General features: G+C 36.4%; 1 protein-coding gene across 28 annotated transcripts in view; it reads right to left on the bottom strand.

Annotated features, from left to right (window-relative positions):
• Positions 1-19,672, bottom strand: part of kcnma1 (potassium calcium-activated channel subfamily M alpha 1) — a 657,167-nt gene that overhangs the window by 270,150 nt on the left and 367,345 nt on the right. For 27 of the 28 annotated variants that reach the window (XM_062977441.1, XM_062977436.1, XM_062977437.1 and 24 more), the window contains exons 4-5: positions 3,733-3,826; positions 1,369-1,480 (exon numbers count right to left, since the gene is read on the bottom strand). In XM_062977441.1, the coding sequence (XP_062833511.1) occupies positions 1,369-1,480; positions 3,733-3,826 (206 nt within the window). Of the gene's footprint in view, positions 1-11; positions 145-1,368; positions 1,481-3,732; positions 3,827-19,672 lie in introns of those variants that run through there. The other variant, XM_062977440.1, reaches the window with a different exon arrangement.

Here is a 19,672-nt window from a genome sequence, read left to right as displayed (position 1 = left end):
TGCAGAAAAAAATGTGACCATCAGGAACACAAGAAAATGTCTTTCATAAAGATACCACAGATCTTTTTAACTCGGTTTGAGTGACACTGATGGACAGCGCTCCTTAGGGGTTCAATTTCAGGGAGGATTTCTTCCAGCCCTCACCTGCAAAGTAAGGGAGCTTTACCTAGAACCTTCTACATCCAAAACAAATGCTGGTTATTGAGCTATGACCACTCTCACATATATCACAGACCTTTGTTTATTTGTATTTAAGCAAATTCTGTGAGCTCGTAAAATTGAGGCTAAAGATTTCATCTGTAGGATGTTGAAAAGAGCCATGGAAGTTGGCTTGTGAAAAGGTAGATTTTTAAAGTCTGGTTGCACTAGATGTTCCATCTAGTGCAACCAGGGCCTTGTTGATTAATGAAAAATCAAGAGAATACAGTCATTCTTCACAAAGCTTGTCCACACAAGCATGCAGCAAAAACCAGAAAAGAGCTCCATGTCACCTTAACAATGCATAAATAAGTACCAAACCAGAGATGGAAAGTCTCTTCGCTGTTGTTTGCATCCTAGCTAAACTTCACAAAACTCTGGAAACAGTCAAATAGAACATTTGCACAAAAGTAAGAGTTTTGTGCAGTTTCCAACTGAGTATTTTAAGATCCCTAAGTATTTTAGGAAAGTTCTGCATATAAACTCAAATGATATACAGTAGAGTCTCACTTATACAACATAAACGGGCCGGCAGAACGTTGGATAAGTGAATATGTTGGATAATAAGGAGAGATTAAGGAGAAGCCTATTAAACATCAAATTAGGTTATGATTTTACAAATTAAACACCAAAACATCATGTTATAAAACAAATTTGGCAGAAAAAGTAGTTCAATATGCAGTAATGCTGCGTAGTAATTACTGTATTTACGAATTTAGCAGCAAAATATCACAATGTATTGAAAACATTGACTACAAAAATGTGTTGGATAATCCAGAATGTTGGATAAGTGAATGTTGGATAAGTGAGACTATACTGTACTTGTGTTAAAATTATGAAGCAATGTTGCAGAAATGTGAACTGATAGGAAATGCTTCTGCATTAAAATATCCACAAATGAATTTCAAAAACTCATATTTTTCGACAAAAGTTTTCGTTTTTTCAACAAAATGGATAGAATTTGCAAAACATAAAATGTGCGCACCTAGAAGCTATGTTTTTCAAAATAAATACATAAATAAAATCAGATAACTTTGTAGTTTTGGTGCAAAATTGCTATTGTTTTGTTGTTTTCTTTGGAGTGTTCGGGTCACAGAATAGATTCAATCATTATTGACCTCTTTTTTCCTTTTCTTTTTTAGTTAAAAACAAAAAATACCATTTACTTACCCAGCCAACTTCTGTTTAAATACACTGAAACAAACACTGGAGGAACCGTGAAGAAATCTACCACCGAGTTTACTTCCAGCCAAAACCACAGCTTGTCGTTGGCTGCTATGAACTGTGAAAAGAGAAGGAAGAGGAGATTAAGAGGATGGGGATATTTTTGCTCTGTTGGGAGAAAGGCATGGTGTCATTCTTCTTTTATTAAAAACTAAACAACAGCTGTAGAAATTGCTTTTATTTGTTACCTGGCTAAGGCGGCCTTCTTCCTTGTTTTTTGGGGATATTTAAATTATTTGAGCCCCGGTGGCAAAGTGTGTTAAAGCACTGAGCTGCTGAACTTGCAGACCGAAAGGTCCCAGGTTCAAACCCCGGGAGCGGCATGAGTGGCCGCTGTTAGCTCCAGCTTCTGCCAACCTAGCAGTTCGAAAACATGCCAATGTGAGTAGATCAATAGGTACCGCTCCGGTGGGAAGGTAACGGCGCCCCATGCAGTCATGCCGGCCACATGACCTTGGAGGTGTCTATGGACAACGCCGGCTCTTCGGCTTAGACATGGAGATGAGCACCAACCCACAGAGTCAGACATGACTGGACTTAACGTCAGGGGAAACCTTTACCTTTACCTTTTTAAAATACATAGCTACTTTTGGTTTCAATAGAAAAGTGGGAAAACAACCACCATCAACACAACAACAAAAGGCTTTTTTAAAAAAAAATCATACAGCGAGAGTAGGTAGAATTTTACACAGGTTTTGGGGGAAAATGATTATGAAAACTGGTGAAATATAAGTTATAATAATAATTCAGGTAAACTAGTATGATATTTTGATACATTACTTGGGGTTTGTTGACTTACGAAAATAAAACCTACTTCTTGAATATGAAAAAATAAATAAAGAGGACTATTTGCCATGTTGCATATAATGCCCATTCCTTTCTTCTTTTTATATCCCACTTTTCTCCCAAAGTGAGGTGCAATTTAATTTTCACACACCAGCTTAACCTTTAACGAGTTAATAGATTTTTCAACACAACTTTTAAGAATCCTGAGGACATAAAAATGTTGTAATGGATCCAAGAAGTAGAATTTCCTGCTTATTTAACTTTAACACTGCATTTTAATATGTTGTTCCCAGCCTTAATCCATTTGGGGGGGGGGGGGGTGTATAAATACTACTACTACTACTATTACTACTTGTGGGTGGTTCTGTTCTGATCCTAAATGAACACTCATTCAACAATTCTACTTTCCTGCCTGAGTGCATAGTGATTTGAATGGGAGAAATTTATCCATTTTCCCTTAGTGGGGATTCCTCGCCTGGGAAACCGTAGACAGATCAGAAAGACAATCAAAGATCTGAAATGCTCCAACATTTCAGATTCCCAACTTCCTTTCCCCCTGTCCTCCTTCACACAACATCACACAGGGGGATACAGACAATGGTTGTAGTCTTTTGGGAATCTTTTGTTGCTCTGCTGCACCCAGTTGCTTTTTGGCACTGACAGCAAAAATTGCACCAAAATTGAAAAATGGCCTTGAAAAACTTTCTCGCTTTATGGTTTTCAGACACTTGGTAAAACCTTTACTTGGTTTTTCTTCCTGAGGTAATTGCATATTTCTTCTCTTTCTAGCTCAAAGATCTATATGGTATCCTGAATTCTGTTGATACCTAACTCCACTGTGGGAATTACAGTTCTAAATAAACTCTAGTCTAGCAGATTATGTCCTTATATGCCAGAAGAAATTGAACCGTTAAGTCATAGTTTGTTGTCTCCCACATTACTGTCTGCGAGATCTCTAAAATGCGCTTATTAAACCATCAATCATTTTATTGCCACGAAGGCCATATGAAAGCTGTATTACTTTTTTGACACAAAAACATCTGTTGTAGAAATCGAAGCCAAGAAGGATATGAGCTAACTTTTTATCTAATTAAATCAATCTTGATTTTAAGATTGGCTTTGATAAAACATAAGAATTGGTTTTACTCCACTGAAAAATGTCTCCAGTAGCAGATGTTCAACAGAGCACTCAGCCATTCTTTACCAACTGAGTTGTTTGTTGCATGAAAAACCTTTATTTTGCTATTGTTACCTGTGGCTACCATTGGACTTTGTGGGATTTCTTTCATTGGTAACAGTAAAACAAAGAGGTAAGGATTGGGTAATCCTTCTAGGTGAACCTTCAGCTACTCCGCATTTAACAAATTCTCACAATAATATAATCATTTCCCAATCAGATAGTTATTGTTTTTTCGTGGTCAAGGATCTGCCATTCAAGACATCTGGGGGATGCCAGGGTGGAAAAGTCTAAGAGAAAGCCAGGGAAAGCCATGCAAAATTTTAATAGTAAAACCAGATACTTACACGCAAGCCAAAGTAGAGTAGGAAGAACACGTTGAAAGCCATGTCTATCTGTAACGTGAAATCTTTGTAGAAATTCTGGCAAGATTCTATTGGGCTATTTAAGAAAAGAAAAAAAAGAGTATAGTAAACTAGATGAATAAACTTTGCATAAAAGAAATATGAAAAAAATGAAGTTATGGCCTCTTTCTATTTTATAGACTGAATTCAGTCATTATTGCTTCTCATTTGGTGCTCCCACTTTCTTAAGTGCAAGCAGTCATTTATCTTTATTTTTTGTTGTTATTGATGTCAAAAAAGAGAGAATTTGAATTTATAGCAAATCTTACTGGTTATCTGTTCAATCAACAGCTGAAACAGAAACATGCAGACATTTTTAAGGAAGAACAAGCAAGAAAATGTTTTAGGCTTCCTTCATCCCATATTAACCCTTAAAGAACTGACTTCTTTCTACAACTGACTTAAAGATATCTAACAGTTCAATAGTCTAACTAGGTCTGCCAAGTTTTTAATGGCCAATGTTTCCATACTTTTTACAGCTATTTCATCTGCAGACAACTGAGTGAGAACACTAATGTCCGTGACATGAAAGGTTTTGCCTACTATTTCCTGCAGTTCAAGCTGCCAGTAATGCTGTAAGAGCATGATAGACTTCTTCTTCTGGCTAGCTGGCTAGCCTAAATCTAACATATATTAATTATGCAATACTTTATTTATTTTGACTAGAACAGTATTATTTAAATATACAATTTCAATAATTTTCTCTTAAAGAACTACCAAATTTTACATCATGTTTCACCCTCCCCTTCAGGATAAGCAAAATAAAATAAAAAGATGTGTTTGCTTATGAATATTTTCCAAATTAGGAGACAGTGAAAGTTTTGCTTGCTACTTTACATACATAGACACATAAATTCAGTAGAAAGAATATGGTTCACTATTACAGATGTAAATGTAGAGGAGAAATTCCAGAATTAGAAGCAGAACTCCAAGGGTTAATTTTCACATGCAGATTAAATAAAAATTCCTCTCATTTTATCTTCTCTGTCTCAGGCAACCATTGCAACCTCCAGTTTTATTTTAAAATATTGGCACATACAGTTTAGTAGCATCCTCTATACAAACTGGTACTATGATATACTTAATATGCCAGCTCAGAACTAAATGAAATATATATATATATATATATATATATGTACAAATTGTGATTTATTTGTAATAATCCTAGATGGTTGTAAATTAGATCCCCCACAGTTTAAGCAATGGTTCTCAATTTATCACAAGTTATCATTCAGTTAGTGTAATCTCCTAGAGGTAAGAACAACCCTTTTGTGGGCTGATGAATGATTTAATACCAGGGAAAAAGGAATGTATTTAATACTAGAGGAAAAAGGGATAAAAAAGAGAAGGGGAAATGACCAAAAATCATGATTTTATGTGTACAAATAAATCACTGAATATCATACCAGTTAGTATAGCTGCACATGGCATATACAAGACCAAGTCGCTGAACAAGCAGGATTCTATGCATTCTGAATATTATCAATTCAATTAACTGGACAAACTGAGTTTTACACATGCAGCCAAGTTCCAATTTACTTGTAAACATCACAGCTCAAACAAGTTTACCAAGAGCATGCCCCTTGTTTATCCTCAGGCTTTTTATTGTCGCAAACATTTCTCTGAAGGACAGTGTAAAGGGATCTAAGAAGGCTTAATATTCCACAAAACCATTATCAAAGTATTTTGAAAGAAAGATGCCTAGCACATCTGAATAATTTTGTGTCAAACATATATACTATGCATATACAGAAAAAGCTGAATTGTAAAAACGGAAAAACATCTGCAGTACTGTTCGCAAAGCAACATAAAATAAAGACTGCTTCATACATTACAGAAAAGTGAAGCCAGAGGAGTAAATCTGTGATGCTTTCTGTGCTCTCCCATCCCCAAGTCTGCACACATTTACCAGAGCATGCAAAATTTGGCTAAGCCATCCCACTTCTGATTAGATCTTCCAATGCTATCTAAATAATGTATCTGACAAAAAATGACATGTGTAGATCCTCAAATAGTCATCAAAGCAAAAAAAAAAAAAACAACAACATTTATTCACAACATCTATTTTTTTCAAACTTCTCTGTCGTATATGAAGCAGCATGGAACAAAAACATACAATCAAGAGATTCATGTGGTGTAGCTCTTGCTGAACTGTATTGTTTCAGATCACATACACGTAATCATATATTTTGAACATTGCTGCATTATTGTTATCATAATCAGCACTTTTGACATCATTTAGTAGGAATCCTAATGGACAAAAACTGAAAAACTAGAGCTGCCACATGGAATGTATATACACCAAAAATTATTGCTATGCTTAAAGTTTTCCTACTTTAAGCAACAACTTAACTTTTAAGAGATGGAATAATAAACCTACAGCAGGTTTCCTATCATCTAAAACAGTGGTTCTCAACCTGTGGGCTGTGGACCAGCAGTGGACCACGGGAATGAAAATCTGGTCTGTGAACCTCCTTCCTCTTTATTTATTTTATCAATTTTATTTCCACTCCTTTCCATTGCATTGGATAGACCACATCAGCTCTAGATTATTAAATATGGTTTTCTGTGGGCAAGCAGATGGCGACTGCTGGATAGCATATGTTCTGTATCAGAAACTAGAGCTGATGTGGTCTGTCCAATGCAATTCTCTGAATCAACACCCAAATCTAAAGTTGACCAAAAACTGATTCATAACACTTTTAGTACTAATGTTGGAGAGTGGTCCCTCGTCAAAGTGGTCCCTGGTCAAGTTGTCCCTGGACAAAGCGGTCCCTGGACAAAGTGCTACCTGGTCAAGTGGGCACTGGTCAAAGTAGTCCCTGGTCAAAAAAAGGTTGGGAACCATTGATCTCAATGAACTGTACAGATTTACTGGGACCGTTGATGTGTTCCTCCTATCTTATATGTCATGGAAATTGTATACATGTAGGTTTCAATACTGAAATTACATACTAATTGTCTCTTTCTTAGCAAAGAAAATGTAGATTGCAGAGATGGCTACATTTTGTATTTATGGTCTGTTTACAGTTCATTTGTTAGTCATTTCTACTTCTTTCATTTATCTATAATTTTGTGTTGTTTTAATATAATAAAATATATATAAAATATTTTTACATTTTAATTTCTTATATAGTATGTTTACACATTTATGTCAAATGCATATTTTAATGCCGTTTTCTCAAAATATACATTTTAAATGTAAGTGTATGTTTGTGTAAATATGCATGTACATACATATACACACATGCATACTTGTATATACACAAATTATTTATATAGGCTAGAACTCCACAGTAAAATTTGGAAAAGTGCAAAAACCAATCTATCACTTCATTCTCATCTGAAGTTTAATCGAGGAAGCATGGATCAGATTGGTTTATATCAGAATGCAGCAACAGCCAGACAAATACTGCTGGAAAACATGCAGGCGAGATAGCAAAACAGTTGTTTGTCCCAAGCAAGTGGTAATCAATGGCATATTGCTTCTGAAGGTGGAAGTTACATTTGTTTCCTGAACTGCTCTACTACCCTGTTTCCCTGAAAATAAGACATCCCCAAAAAATAAGACCTAGTAGAGGTTTTGCTGAATTGCTAAATATAAGGCCTCCCCTGAAAATAAGACCTAGCAAAGTTTTTGTTGGAAGCATGCCCACAGAACGAACACCAAAGCATGTAGGATCGATAAATGTACATACCATAGATTGTTGTACATGGAAATAATGGTACTAACAAGAAATTCTTGATAGGACTCACAGTTTGTCTGGTTATGGTGGCTTGTGATGACAACTACTGTACAGTATACAATCAATGTTCAATTTTTGTTCAACAATAAATGTGAACTCTTCTTCATGGAAAAATAAGACATCCCCTGAAAATAAGACCTAGCACATCTTTGGGAGCAAAAATTAATATAAGACACTGTCTTATTTTTGGGAAAACAGGGTATTAGCAATAATAGCTACTCCCCAAAAGTCTGTCTGATAGTTTTCAAAACCATGTAAAGAAGTGGCATTGGCAATTGTATGTATATATATATATATATAAATTGTCACATTTTCTCTTTGGTGATGAGAACAGATGTCTCAAGACTTTTTTAGTTTTTTAAAAAATAATAATATACAAAATATACAAATATAAAAATACAAAAAGGCCCTTCCTTTCTCTAATGCAGAAGGTAGAAAAGTGAAGAATACTTATTTCCATTAATATCTCTCCCTTTCCCCCAAATGTAACTGAAGATAAACTTAATAAAGCTGATGAATTCATTTCGAACCCATTAATGAGAGTAGGTAAAGGTAAAGGTTTCCCCTGACGTTAAGTCCAGTCATGTCTGACTCTGGGGGTTGGTGCTCATCTCCATTTCTAAGCCGAAGAGCCAGCGTTGTCCGTAGACACCTCCAAGGTCATGTGGCTGGCATGACTGCATGGAGCGCCCTTACCTTCCCACCGGAGCGGTACCTATTGATCTACTCACATTGGCATGTTTTCGAACTGCTAGGTTGGCAGAAGCTTGGAGCAAACAGCGGACGCTCACTCCGCTCCCGGGATTTGAACCTGGGACCTTTCGGTCTGCAAGTTCAGCAGCTCAGTGCTTTAACACACTTCGCCACCGGGGCTCCTATTAATGAGAGTACTATGTCTCAAAAGAAGATACCATGTTATAGAACTCACTATTACTCTATAGTGTGGAAGAAAGTAAAACTTTGCTTATTTCATTCACTCATGCAAAAATATTTTCAGGTGTCAATGAAATATGTTTAATAGAATATGTTCTACTTCCAATTCTTATACTTTCATTTCAAAAAATTACTCAAGACAACTCATGATTCAAGTTACAAACAATCCATAAATGTTTGAAGCTGTAAGGAAAACCAATAATATAAAAAGAACAGAATGGCTGAAAAAAATCTTAAAATATGGCAATAATTTTCCCCTCTCAAAAACAAGTCTACACACAATAAATCCATATTGAGTTCAAACAACGAACTTGCATCCTGAGATCCCTACATTTAGCACACCCTCCATAAGAAAGTCAGGGTAGCATGGAGGATGGAGATGTCTGAGACCACAGAGGCCCGAATTAAAATTCCCACCCAAACAAAAGAATCACTAAAGGACCTTAGGCTGGTCATCACTGTCTCGGCCACCTAGTTCACATACAAGCTGAGCAAAATGGGAGCAGGTGATATCATACACATCTTGGAATAAGGGCAAGATAAAATGGTTTATTTTTTGGCCAGTAAGTAAATGTGCTCCTACACAGATGTCTCATTCTGTTTCTCTTCCTCACTAGCCTGAAATATTTCAAATATGAACATGATTACTATAAATCATTTCTCTACACATCCACACAATATTAGAAGAATCACATCATCTCAGATAAGTGGCTACACATCTTTTAATTACATAGACAGAAGACCTCACAAAATAGTTATCTGTCAATTTTTTCCTCCCATCCTACTTGGGGATAAGTAATGAGCAGTGTGCTAGGGTGTCCTTTAAAAAGACACAACAGCATCCCAATTAACAGTGAGAAAGATTACTAACAGGGGAGGTTGCCATTATGACTTGAATGAAACATTAATTATAGTGACTGCAGAGGGAACAAAGATGCCACCAAAACGAACCTGTGCATCAGCACCTAGAACCCCAAAATATTAATATACATGCCTTTCAATGCCATTTGATGACGTGGTTTGAAATTTTATTCAGTTGTATCTGACTGAGACTTAAGACATTTTTTTGGGTCTAAGACAGAAAACCAAACTGCACACAAGGGCTACAACCACTATTCTTGTTCATCTTATAAGAACTTATGGAAGAGAACTATTTCAATTGATTCTTACCCCATCCCTGCCTCTCACTTTATGTCCCAATGTTCAGCTACAGAATAGAGCTCTCTAGTGATTAAATTAAAGCATGCAAACCCACAGCACCAAATGGTGCTCTAGAATTGCCACTTCATCTTGCTTCATGGCTGGTTCATATTGGAGCTAAAGGTAAGCTAAGCCTGTGAGTCGTAAATCTTTACATCTTAATCTTCTATTTCTAATAGTCTTTTATTCCTGATCAATATCCAATCTTTTAACCACACTAAGCAGAAGTATAACTCTAAATTATTATATTAAATTAGATAAACCAAGTCCTTCTAGTTGTTCCAGATCTTGCAATATTTTACTGTCACTCTCAGTTTCTTTCGTTGCAAATACATCTCCATAAGTCCTTCTGCCATCAGTCCTTTCGAGAGTCTTCCCAACAAAAAGAGGTTTAAACTCTCCTATCTTTGCAAGTCCTTCTTAATGTCATTCCACATCTTATACTGTCTGAGTTTATCATTGCAACAGCAAGATATTTCACTGTCTTTGCAGGTCTATAAGTGTTGTCAGGAGACCCCAATGGCACAATGAGTTAAACCCTTGTGCCAGAAGGGCTGCTGACCTGAAGGTTGGGTTGCTGACCTGAAGGTTGCCAGTTTGAATCTAGGGAGAGAGTAGATGAGCTCCCTCTGTCAGCTCCAGCTCCCCATGCAGGGACATGAGAGAAGCCTCCAACAAGGATGGTGAAACAAAAATATCCAGGTGTCCCCTTGGCAACATCGTTGCAGATGGGCAATTCTCTCACATCAGAGGCTACTTTCAGTTTCAGTCACTACTGACACAAAAAAAAATCAGTGTTGTCACCCCCTCCCCCTCAAATTCTGTTTATCAATTCACCTTAATCGTTTTGGGGAGCATTACTGCCTTCTGTTTATTAATTTTAATTTTGAAATCTGCCAAATCCCCATTTTTAAAAAATATTGTCATCAATCTACTTACAATTTTGAGTGGATTTGTCAAGGTAAACACCAAATCATCAGCAAATGACCTTAATTTATATGATTTGATTTTTATCTTTTCACTTTGCCTACTGTCTCTATTCAAGACCTCAAATTCTAAAATGAACAACAATGGTGACAATGAGCATCCCTGTTTTGTTTCTTTTTATCTGACTTAGAATAGATAACTCTCTTTTACCCACGCTGTTTGGGTAAAATAACCCATGTCATAAAATTGCCTCCAAATGACATCTCTTTCAACATTACAAAAAAGAAAAGTCCAGTTTAAGTCATCAATGGCCTTTTCTGCATTAAAAATATCAATGCAGCCTGCTTCTTATATCATTATTTAATACATTTCTAATATTATCACTAATAATAATAATAATAAAACTTTATTTATAACCCGCCACCATCTCCCCAATGGGGACTCGGGGCGGCTTACATGGGGCCATGCCTAAGTTTACCTAAGTTTTCTGTTAGGTAAAATCCACATTGATCTTTGTGATTGAAGTCCTGAATCATTATAGATATGACCTATCTGCCAGAATCATTGTGAACAGCTGATAATCATTATTTAACAATGATTTTGTCTGTAGTTTTGTTTGTTTGATTTTTGTCGAAGTCAAGTGCTGGTTTTCGTTAGGTATCAAAGCTATATCAACCTCTTTCCAACTGTCAGGGATCTTTTCAGTTTATAAAATTGCATCCATTGTTTGCTGAGATGGCATTAGAAGGCCCACTTCAAATCATTCATAACATTATCACAGGTAGCCCAGCTGTTCCTATTGTTTTAACTCTAGCAGTAATATTATGACATCACAGATTTATCTCACCATAATAGGAGAATTTATAGATAATCTTTGTTATTCTATAATCTTAGGTAAAATCTGTTTGGTCATGTATTCTTCCAGTGTATTTCTTGGGATATCTTGTTGCTTATGTGGAAAGGAATAAAATTGGGTTCTATATATCTTGCTATCAATAATCATTGAATTGAATTTACAAAACCATTTCCTTTTCTCTCTTTTCACTATTTACAGGGTGTTTCAAAGAGATGGACCCAATTTTACATGGCTATAACTTTGTAATATCGAGCAGCCCATGAATGAAATGCTTACTACTTGAAAAGGTGGGGTAAAGAGTTTCTAATGATTACCAATAAATGCCTCTCCCAGTATAAAAACAGCCCTCTAGACTCAGTCATTCATACAATGATTATCCTGCATCTTAAGGTCTAATGAAATATCCATCATTTGTGGAGTTATTTTAGGTTTGTTTCTAACTTAAAATGGTTAGTTGTGATTGATAGTTTGATAACATTAAACCATTTGCAATTTTTGTATAATTTTAATATGTTGCATTGTGAAATATACTGCTTTGAAATTGGGTTCATCATTTTGAAACACATTGTATATCCTAATCAACTACTGTAATTCCAAGCTGTCCATTACATCAAACACACACTTGATAATTTACCATGGGGAATTCTAACCTTTTATCTGACGTTCTGCCTTCTTCTCTTTTCTATTTTTATTTGGGGGGGGGGGGGGGGAGGGTAATAACTGTATTCTAATTTTTTTTAAAAAAAACTCCATTAAACAGTTTATCCCTATGATTTCTTTTAAAAATGCATTCCTATCCTTATTCAGAGCATATACACTGACCACCAAATTTTAGTCTCTTGCAAATTGATCTAGAGCTCCATAAACCAACCTTTCTTATTAGCCAAGAGTAGAACTTCGATACAATACAACACCAATCATCTTCTTCTGTACTACCAGGATAAATTTTATCATATTTTTCATATCAAATCTAAGAAATAGCATCATTGCACACATTAAATCACATTAGTCCTCAGCAGCAGCACTTGGTGTGACCAAATTCTTTTCACTATTCAGGTCAATTTGTTGGTCCAGTCTTTGATCTTCCTCATCCAAGGTCAGCTCCCTTTGATCTCTGTTCTTTAAATGTCAAATTTTCTTTCTTTTCTTCTTCTTGGTCTGCTTCCACATCCTTTCTAATTTTTATTTTTAAAATCCCTTTCTTTTTTTGTCAACTCCACTCAAAATCTTTAATTTTTAAAGCAAAACTCAATCTTTACAGGTTTTTACATCTGATAATCTTCTGTTTCAATTTAACTGCCAAAAGCCAATCTTTTGTTCTGCATAAAATTCTCATTGGAATCTCCTTGAAAACTATTATCTTTTTTCCACCCACGTTTAATTTAGTCTCAAAGTGTTTTGGCTAAATGGAGTCTCCCATAATCCTCCCATGAACAGGCCATTATATCTCTTGTCAAATTTCTTGTTCTTCCAATTTAGATTATGAAATGGACAGAGCTTATCAAATATATTCTATTTCCCTTTCCGCTCTATCCTAATATCTGTCAAAGGGATTAATCAATGCCATTCTTAGATTTTCTTGTGGGTCCTCAAGGATTGATCTGAATCTTAAACAATATTCTTTTTCATTCACCTTGAGTAGGACCCAAATTATTCAGTTGCTGTTTTTTTACTTTGTCTATTGTTTCAGCCTTCAGTTTCAATTTTTCCACTTTCTCATCTACTATTTTGTTTCTTGGGTTAATTGTTCAATTGATACTTTAATCTCTTCCACCTCATGTTGCATCTCTTATTTCATTGCCTATTTTAACTTATTATCATTAAAATTATTATTATTCTTGTTTCCCAAATTGTTTCATTATATCTTTTCTGATCAGTGTCAATTTCTCTTATCATTTGAGATATTTTGGAAAAAGTTGCCTTTTCAGTTGGTACATCGACTGATGATCTCCTAATTTCAATTGATCTTTTAATCTTTGTGGTTTTGGTAATTCTAGCAATCATTTATAAAAAAAACTTGTGTATATTAAAATGTGTGGCAGTACTTCACAGAATTATTTTTTTTACTATTACACTTACAGCCATTTCAGCAGGTCAATTTCACTCAATTCACAAACATTTCTACAGCAGTAGAAATTAGTTTTTGTCTCCCAAAGCCTTACCTAATATCTTAAATTGCAGACCACTTCCATGCTACAAATTTTGTGGGATGAAAATTTTACTTTTTCAGTCATTTATTTGTTCATATTAGATAGCATTCTCTTCAGCCAATGTCAACTCTAGGCCAAGAATGGGATTAATATACAGTACCACACACTTTTCTTTCTCACAAAGATAAAATCTTGTTCTATTTTTGATGTGGTAGTGCCAGATCAATTTCACTCAATCTGTAAAACACTTCCACAGCAGTTAATTTATGTCTGCCAGAGCTTTATCTAAACTCTTGAATCCAGAAAGAAGAAAGATTAATTATTCATCTATACACATAACAATAAAATTATTTTAGCATTTAAGTAAAAAATTCATGTAATTCTTTCTCCCTTCTCTGGCATACTCAACCTTGATAAATAAAGTCAGTGGATTTACTGATGTTGCTGATCATCCTACAGAAAAAAATCATATTCTTTATTAATCCAGTTCTGTATCAAAAAAGTTTAAGAAAGTGAGAAAGGTGAACCGAAAGCATGTCTTTCAGTTGGAAGAAAGCTGTTCTACCCCACTCCTCATTATGATGACATTTGCATCTGGCAGTACCTTATAGAAAGCTGGGTTTTTAGAGAGCTGGTCTGGCTGAGCCCACATTCTTCCTCAGCTGGAGCTCCCTTTACCCTCCTCCCTCCAGAAATCTCCACTGGACCTGTCTCGGGCACACTCTCAGAAATGTTGCCATCTTCTCCTATCTAGAAGTCCCCTCAATTCTTTGGAAAACATGCTTATAGGTTGAACAAAGAATTAACATTACATTTCAATACAAAGATGAAGAGATGTGAAATTTAAATTTAGGTTTACAACATGTGGAGCACAGTGCTGTATTTAGTAGACTACTGAATCCAATATCTGCTTGTATTTCATGCTGTCCATTTTCTCACCTCCTTCAAAGAAATCTATCAAGAGCTTTGGAACAACAGGGATGATACTTAAATCATATTCCCAGAGAATAGAAAATAGGGTAATATTCAAGATTTCATGTTACCCAGGCAATTATGGAGATTCAGAGTTTAAGAAGAAAAAGTCTGGCTTTAGGTACAACACTAAAATATTATTTTATCTACAATTAATTCTGTCTTGAAATCTTAATTCCCTATCAGGAAATTAACAATAGTCTGTGAGATTATATGTTATACTCACTACCTTATGCAAGCATAATATTTAATCATTGATTATATGTATTATTATTGTTTCAGTAAAATCTTTTAGACATTCCTAAAGGAATGCAGGATATATTCCTGACACCTCCTCCTTTGAACAGTAGAATTATAAGCCACAAAAGTGGCACAACACTTTCTCCATATTCCATAGAAGGGCCTTGAAATGCCTCACAACCTCTGAGGATGCCTGCCATGGATGTGGGTGAAACGCCAGGAGAGAAAACTTCTAGAACATGGCCATACAGCCTGGAATACATACAACAACCCTGTGATCCCGGCCATGAAAGCCTTCGATAACACATTGGCCTTGAAATAGTCTTCATTTTCTATTACTGAATTGGGCACCAGGACTAGATACATTCATCTTCAGAACTTTTTGGACTCAGATAGAAATTATTGAATAGAAAATCTGAGAGCCCTATCAATGTCAATTTCTTTGCAGAACACAGATTGAATTCTGAAGAATACATCCTGATAACCTATTAAAGATTGACGGTCAAAGAGTGGATTCTATATAACAAAATTAATAACCTATTGTATTTTCTTTTCCTGTCAGTTAGGTTTATTATTACTATCAGACTATAAAGATTTGGGACTGACATGAAAAACTCAGTTGTAACAAAACTGTTATTGAATCTAGACTTCTGTTCCCTCTCAGGTGTAAAAATGTACATCATTCTTCTGTGAAACAGGACAGTGATTCACTGGCTTCATGCTCTATTTAATGATATATGAAATTGTAACCTAAATTTACCTCTCTCTTTCTTTTACTATATTTTTACTCTGGATGATAAAGGATTTGTAGCAGTTGACAATACAGCCTTAAAAGTGATTGCACTCTATTTGCCAACATGTTTGCTTCTGCAGGACTGTTGATATAAATTCAAACAAAAGATCAAGTTTGAGTTTAATGAAAATTCTGAAATGTGAATGAACCAAAACCTGCCATGAAGAGATGTAATGGTACTTGCTCATATTCTTCTGTTGTTATACAGTCTTTCACAGTCCTTTACTCTCTTTTTTTGATACTCAGTGCTACAGTATGGTAAGTTATGCTCATACATGCTAGATGTTATCAGGTGGATTGGTCCATCAAGTAGCCAAAGTAAGAGCAGGGATAATGATAGGTGCTTCATAATATTCTCTTTTTTGTCTTCACAATATGCAGATTCCAAATAGTATGAACTGATTTCAGGCTTAGCATGGGATGATAGAAGATACATCCATACACACCTGGATGAGCAAAGATTCCATACCTCAGTTTAGGGAAAAACCACTCTTGTGTTCTTGTGTTATTCAGAGGGAATATTCAGTACATTGAGCACACCTGGTGAGAAAGTACTGTATTTGACTGTGTAATAGTTGCATTTTCCACCTTTTATATATAAAACAGGTGGTGCGACTATTATGCAGTGGTGACTATTCTGTGATGAAAATGGGTGAAACAGAGCTATGGGACTAGTTACCACCTGAGGAAAGCCTTGTAGCTTCCATGGGGTCAAGCGTGGGTTAGTTAGGTGAGTTCACCCACCTGCCCACCTGCCACTTTCCTTTGCATCTACAAGGCTTACTTTGTCTGCCAGCCAAGTCAAACCCTGTAGCCCTGAAAGGACAGTCACATGGGCAGGTGAACCCTCACCTGCTCACGTGCCTGCCTCCTTTACACAGTAGTCACCCTCAGAGTGAACTATGGGTGTGACTATTATGCGGGAAATACTATTTTGCTGATTTTATCATGCCAAAAATGGGAGTGCAACGATTATGCAATAGTGACTATTGTAAAATGAAATACAATAGTTATACATGTGGTGCACTTTCAGGATATTACTCTTGTCATTCCCTTTGCTTCAGACTACTCCCACTCCAAGACAGATTGCTTGTTTTGGTATACTAATTACTTTTAGTATTTTGCCATTGCATGCCCCATAACACAGTCTGAAGGCAATACCTTTGAAAGAGCAGTGATATTAGTATTCTACATTCCTCCTTGCCCAAAGTTACACATAGGGAGGACATAAATCTAACATATAATATAATCAGTCTTTACCATCAGTACAGTACACATCTGAAGCCAATTTTGAGGCAGTCAGGCACTAACGTGTCTGAATGTTTCGCACATAAAACAGTAGGTATACAGTGAGAGAAAATCTGAATACAGCAATGTCCTGTGGAGAATGGTAGATGTAGGAACAGAAAAACCTGAAGAGTTCAGTTAGTAGATATGAGGGGTACTGATGTAGGGATAGGGTTACAGTAACACCCACATTCTGAAATGTTTTGTTTAGTTTAGCTTCTTTGTTTTTGTTCTCTCCACAATTGAAATGGTTCAGAATGTATTCCACATGGTTGATTGGGTTTATCTATTAGATGGTACTGCACTGCTTACATTAATTATAGTCTTTTTCCCTGGATGCACACACAGTCTTTGGATAGCTGTTTTGTGTGTGTGTGTGTGTGTGTGTGTGTGTGTGTGTGTGTTTTAAAGTAGAATATCTTTGGTGACAGAATAAGTTGTGTACATTTAGACAAAGAAAGAAATATACTAACCTCTATAAATGACAAAATGACTAAGGTACTTTTCTTTGCACCTTTACAATCTTATTAATCTATATAATTTTCATTTTCATGATCAAGACAGCAATAAAATACTAGAATCATTCAAAGCTCTTTTCACCAGATAAAATATGGTATACTATACACCTTCCCCCCCCTTCAGTTTCTCCTTGATCTCAACAGAATAGCAATCAATCTTTAAATGAAAACAGTCACATTATTACATTGTGGCACAGAAAAAAGCCTTCTGTTGAAAGTAACCAGTGTCAGCAGTCAATCAAGAACCATTTTTCTAAAGTGCTGCTAATTTTGACATCCTTTCTTGATTTTGAAGATGTATTTTCACTATTTTTTTTTCAAAACAGAAAGTTAATGTAGTAGACCTTTGGACTGCTAAAAGATAATGACTGCAGTCCTAAACATTCCAGGCAGAAAGACTCATTTGTCACAATGGCCTTATTTCTAAACAAACATGTACAATATGAAGTTGATTTTCCATTTAAATCTCCATTTTAAACTCAGTGTGTAGTACATTTGCAATCCAACAACCAACTTTTGAGTATATTGTACAGGTATTTTTAGCAAGTAAACTATGTAGCTTGGGCAGCTTAACATTTCTGTTCAAGCATTGCTAACAGTTGCCATCCCCATTTTGCATTTTCCATTTAAATCTCCATTTTAAACTCAGTGTGTAGTACATTTGCAATCCAACAACCAACTTTTGAGTATATTGTACAGGTATTTTTAGCAAGTAAACTATGTAGCTTGGGCAGCTTAACATTTCTGTTCAAGCATTGCTAACAGTTGCCATCCCCATTTTGCATTTTCCATTTAAATCTCCATTTTAAACTCAGTGTGTAGTACATTTGCAATCCAACAACCAACTTTTGAGTATATTGTACAGGTATTTTTAGCAAGTAAACTATGTAGCTTGGGCAGCTTAACATTTCTGTTCAAGCATTGCTAACAGTTGCCATCCCCATTTTGCATTTTCCATTTAAATCTCCATTTTAAACTCAGTGTGTAGTACATTTGCAATCCAACAACCAACTTTTGAGTATATTGTACAGGTATTTTTAGCAAGTAAACTATGTAGCTTGGGCAGCTTAACATTTCTGTTCAAGCATTGCTAACAGTTGCCATCCCCATTTTGCACGCCTAAAACAGCTCAGGGTACTATATCAATAAGATAACTCTTCTGGGATCCTAGAGCCTCTAGAGCAGTGGTTCTCAACCTGTGGGTCCCCAGGTGTTTTGGCCTACAACTACCAGAAATCCCAGCCAGTTTACCAGCTGTTAGGATTTCTGGGAGTTGAAGGCCCAAACATCTGGGGACCCACAGGTTGAGTACTACTGCTCTAGATGAAAAAGCTTCCTGTGAACATCTTAATGGGTTGGTTAAGAATCACAATTATTTTCTTTCTTGCATTGGGAGCCGCTGGCCAACCTTTTTTCATGCCTTTCTTCTTAGCTTTTAAGAGAAAATCAATATACAGGAAATAATCACGTGGAGGTCCAGAAACTCGGGAACAACAGGGAATCCATGGAGCAATACCCAGCTTCGTCTTCTTACTGTGGTTGGTCGTGGGCTGTCATCCCATGATGTTTCTCAATTGTCCCCAGCTTCCACCAGTGCTGTCTCTGGCTTCTTCAATGAGGATATGGGTAGTCACTTAAATCCTCGGGACTCCCTCTTAGTGTGCTGCTGGAGACCAATGAAGCCCCATTGGAAGTAGCCCTGTGTGATGACTCATGGGCCTTGTAGTCCTGCTCAGGACATTGTAATTCCTGATGAAGATGAAAACTTGGGTTTTTTACCTTCCCAGTCTGAACTGGATTCCTCTCAGCCAGATCTTTCCCAGGCAGATCTGGGAACCTTGCACCTGCAAGAAAGTTGTCTCCCAGAAGTATGTCAAACAAGCCCAGAGCCTACTTCTCCCGTATTCTTGCGCCGGGAGTTTTGTAAACAACAGAGAAGTTTGGATTCAGCTTCGCGCAGGAGTGCGAGGATTGCAGCTAAGAATGTGGCCAATTAAGACTGCTTCTCGTGAGAATCTTTGGGGAGTCTCACATCTGGTCTCAGAGTTAGCTTTCGGTTCTGATTCCCAGAGAACTGCTTCGGCGGGAAGCTAGACTCTATTTAGGTGTTTTACCCGCGTAGTAACTTCGCGGAGTCAATTCGTCAGCCTACGGAGCGAGTTGTGTCTGGACAGCGCGCTCCGGTTCAAGCCTCGCTCCTGCTCAAGCCTTGCCTTGCTATCCAGCCTTCGCCTTGCCTCCCAGCCTTTGTTTATCTACGG

This window comes from Anolis carolinensis, chromosome 3, assembly GCF_035594765.1.
Source record: "Anolis carolinensis isolate JA03-04 chromosome 3, rAnoCar3.1.pri, whole genome shotgun sequence".
NCBI classification, from domain to species: domain Eukaryota; kingdom Metazoa; phylum Chordata; class Lepidosauria; order Squamata; family Dactyloidae; genus Anolis; species Anolis carolinensis.
Note: the sequence above shows the minus strand (reverse complement) of the source record. Positions and strands in the feature narration are given on the sequence as shown.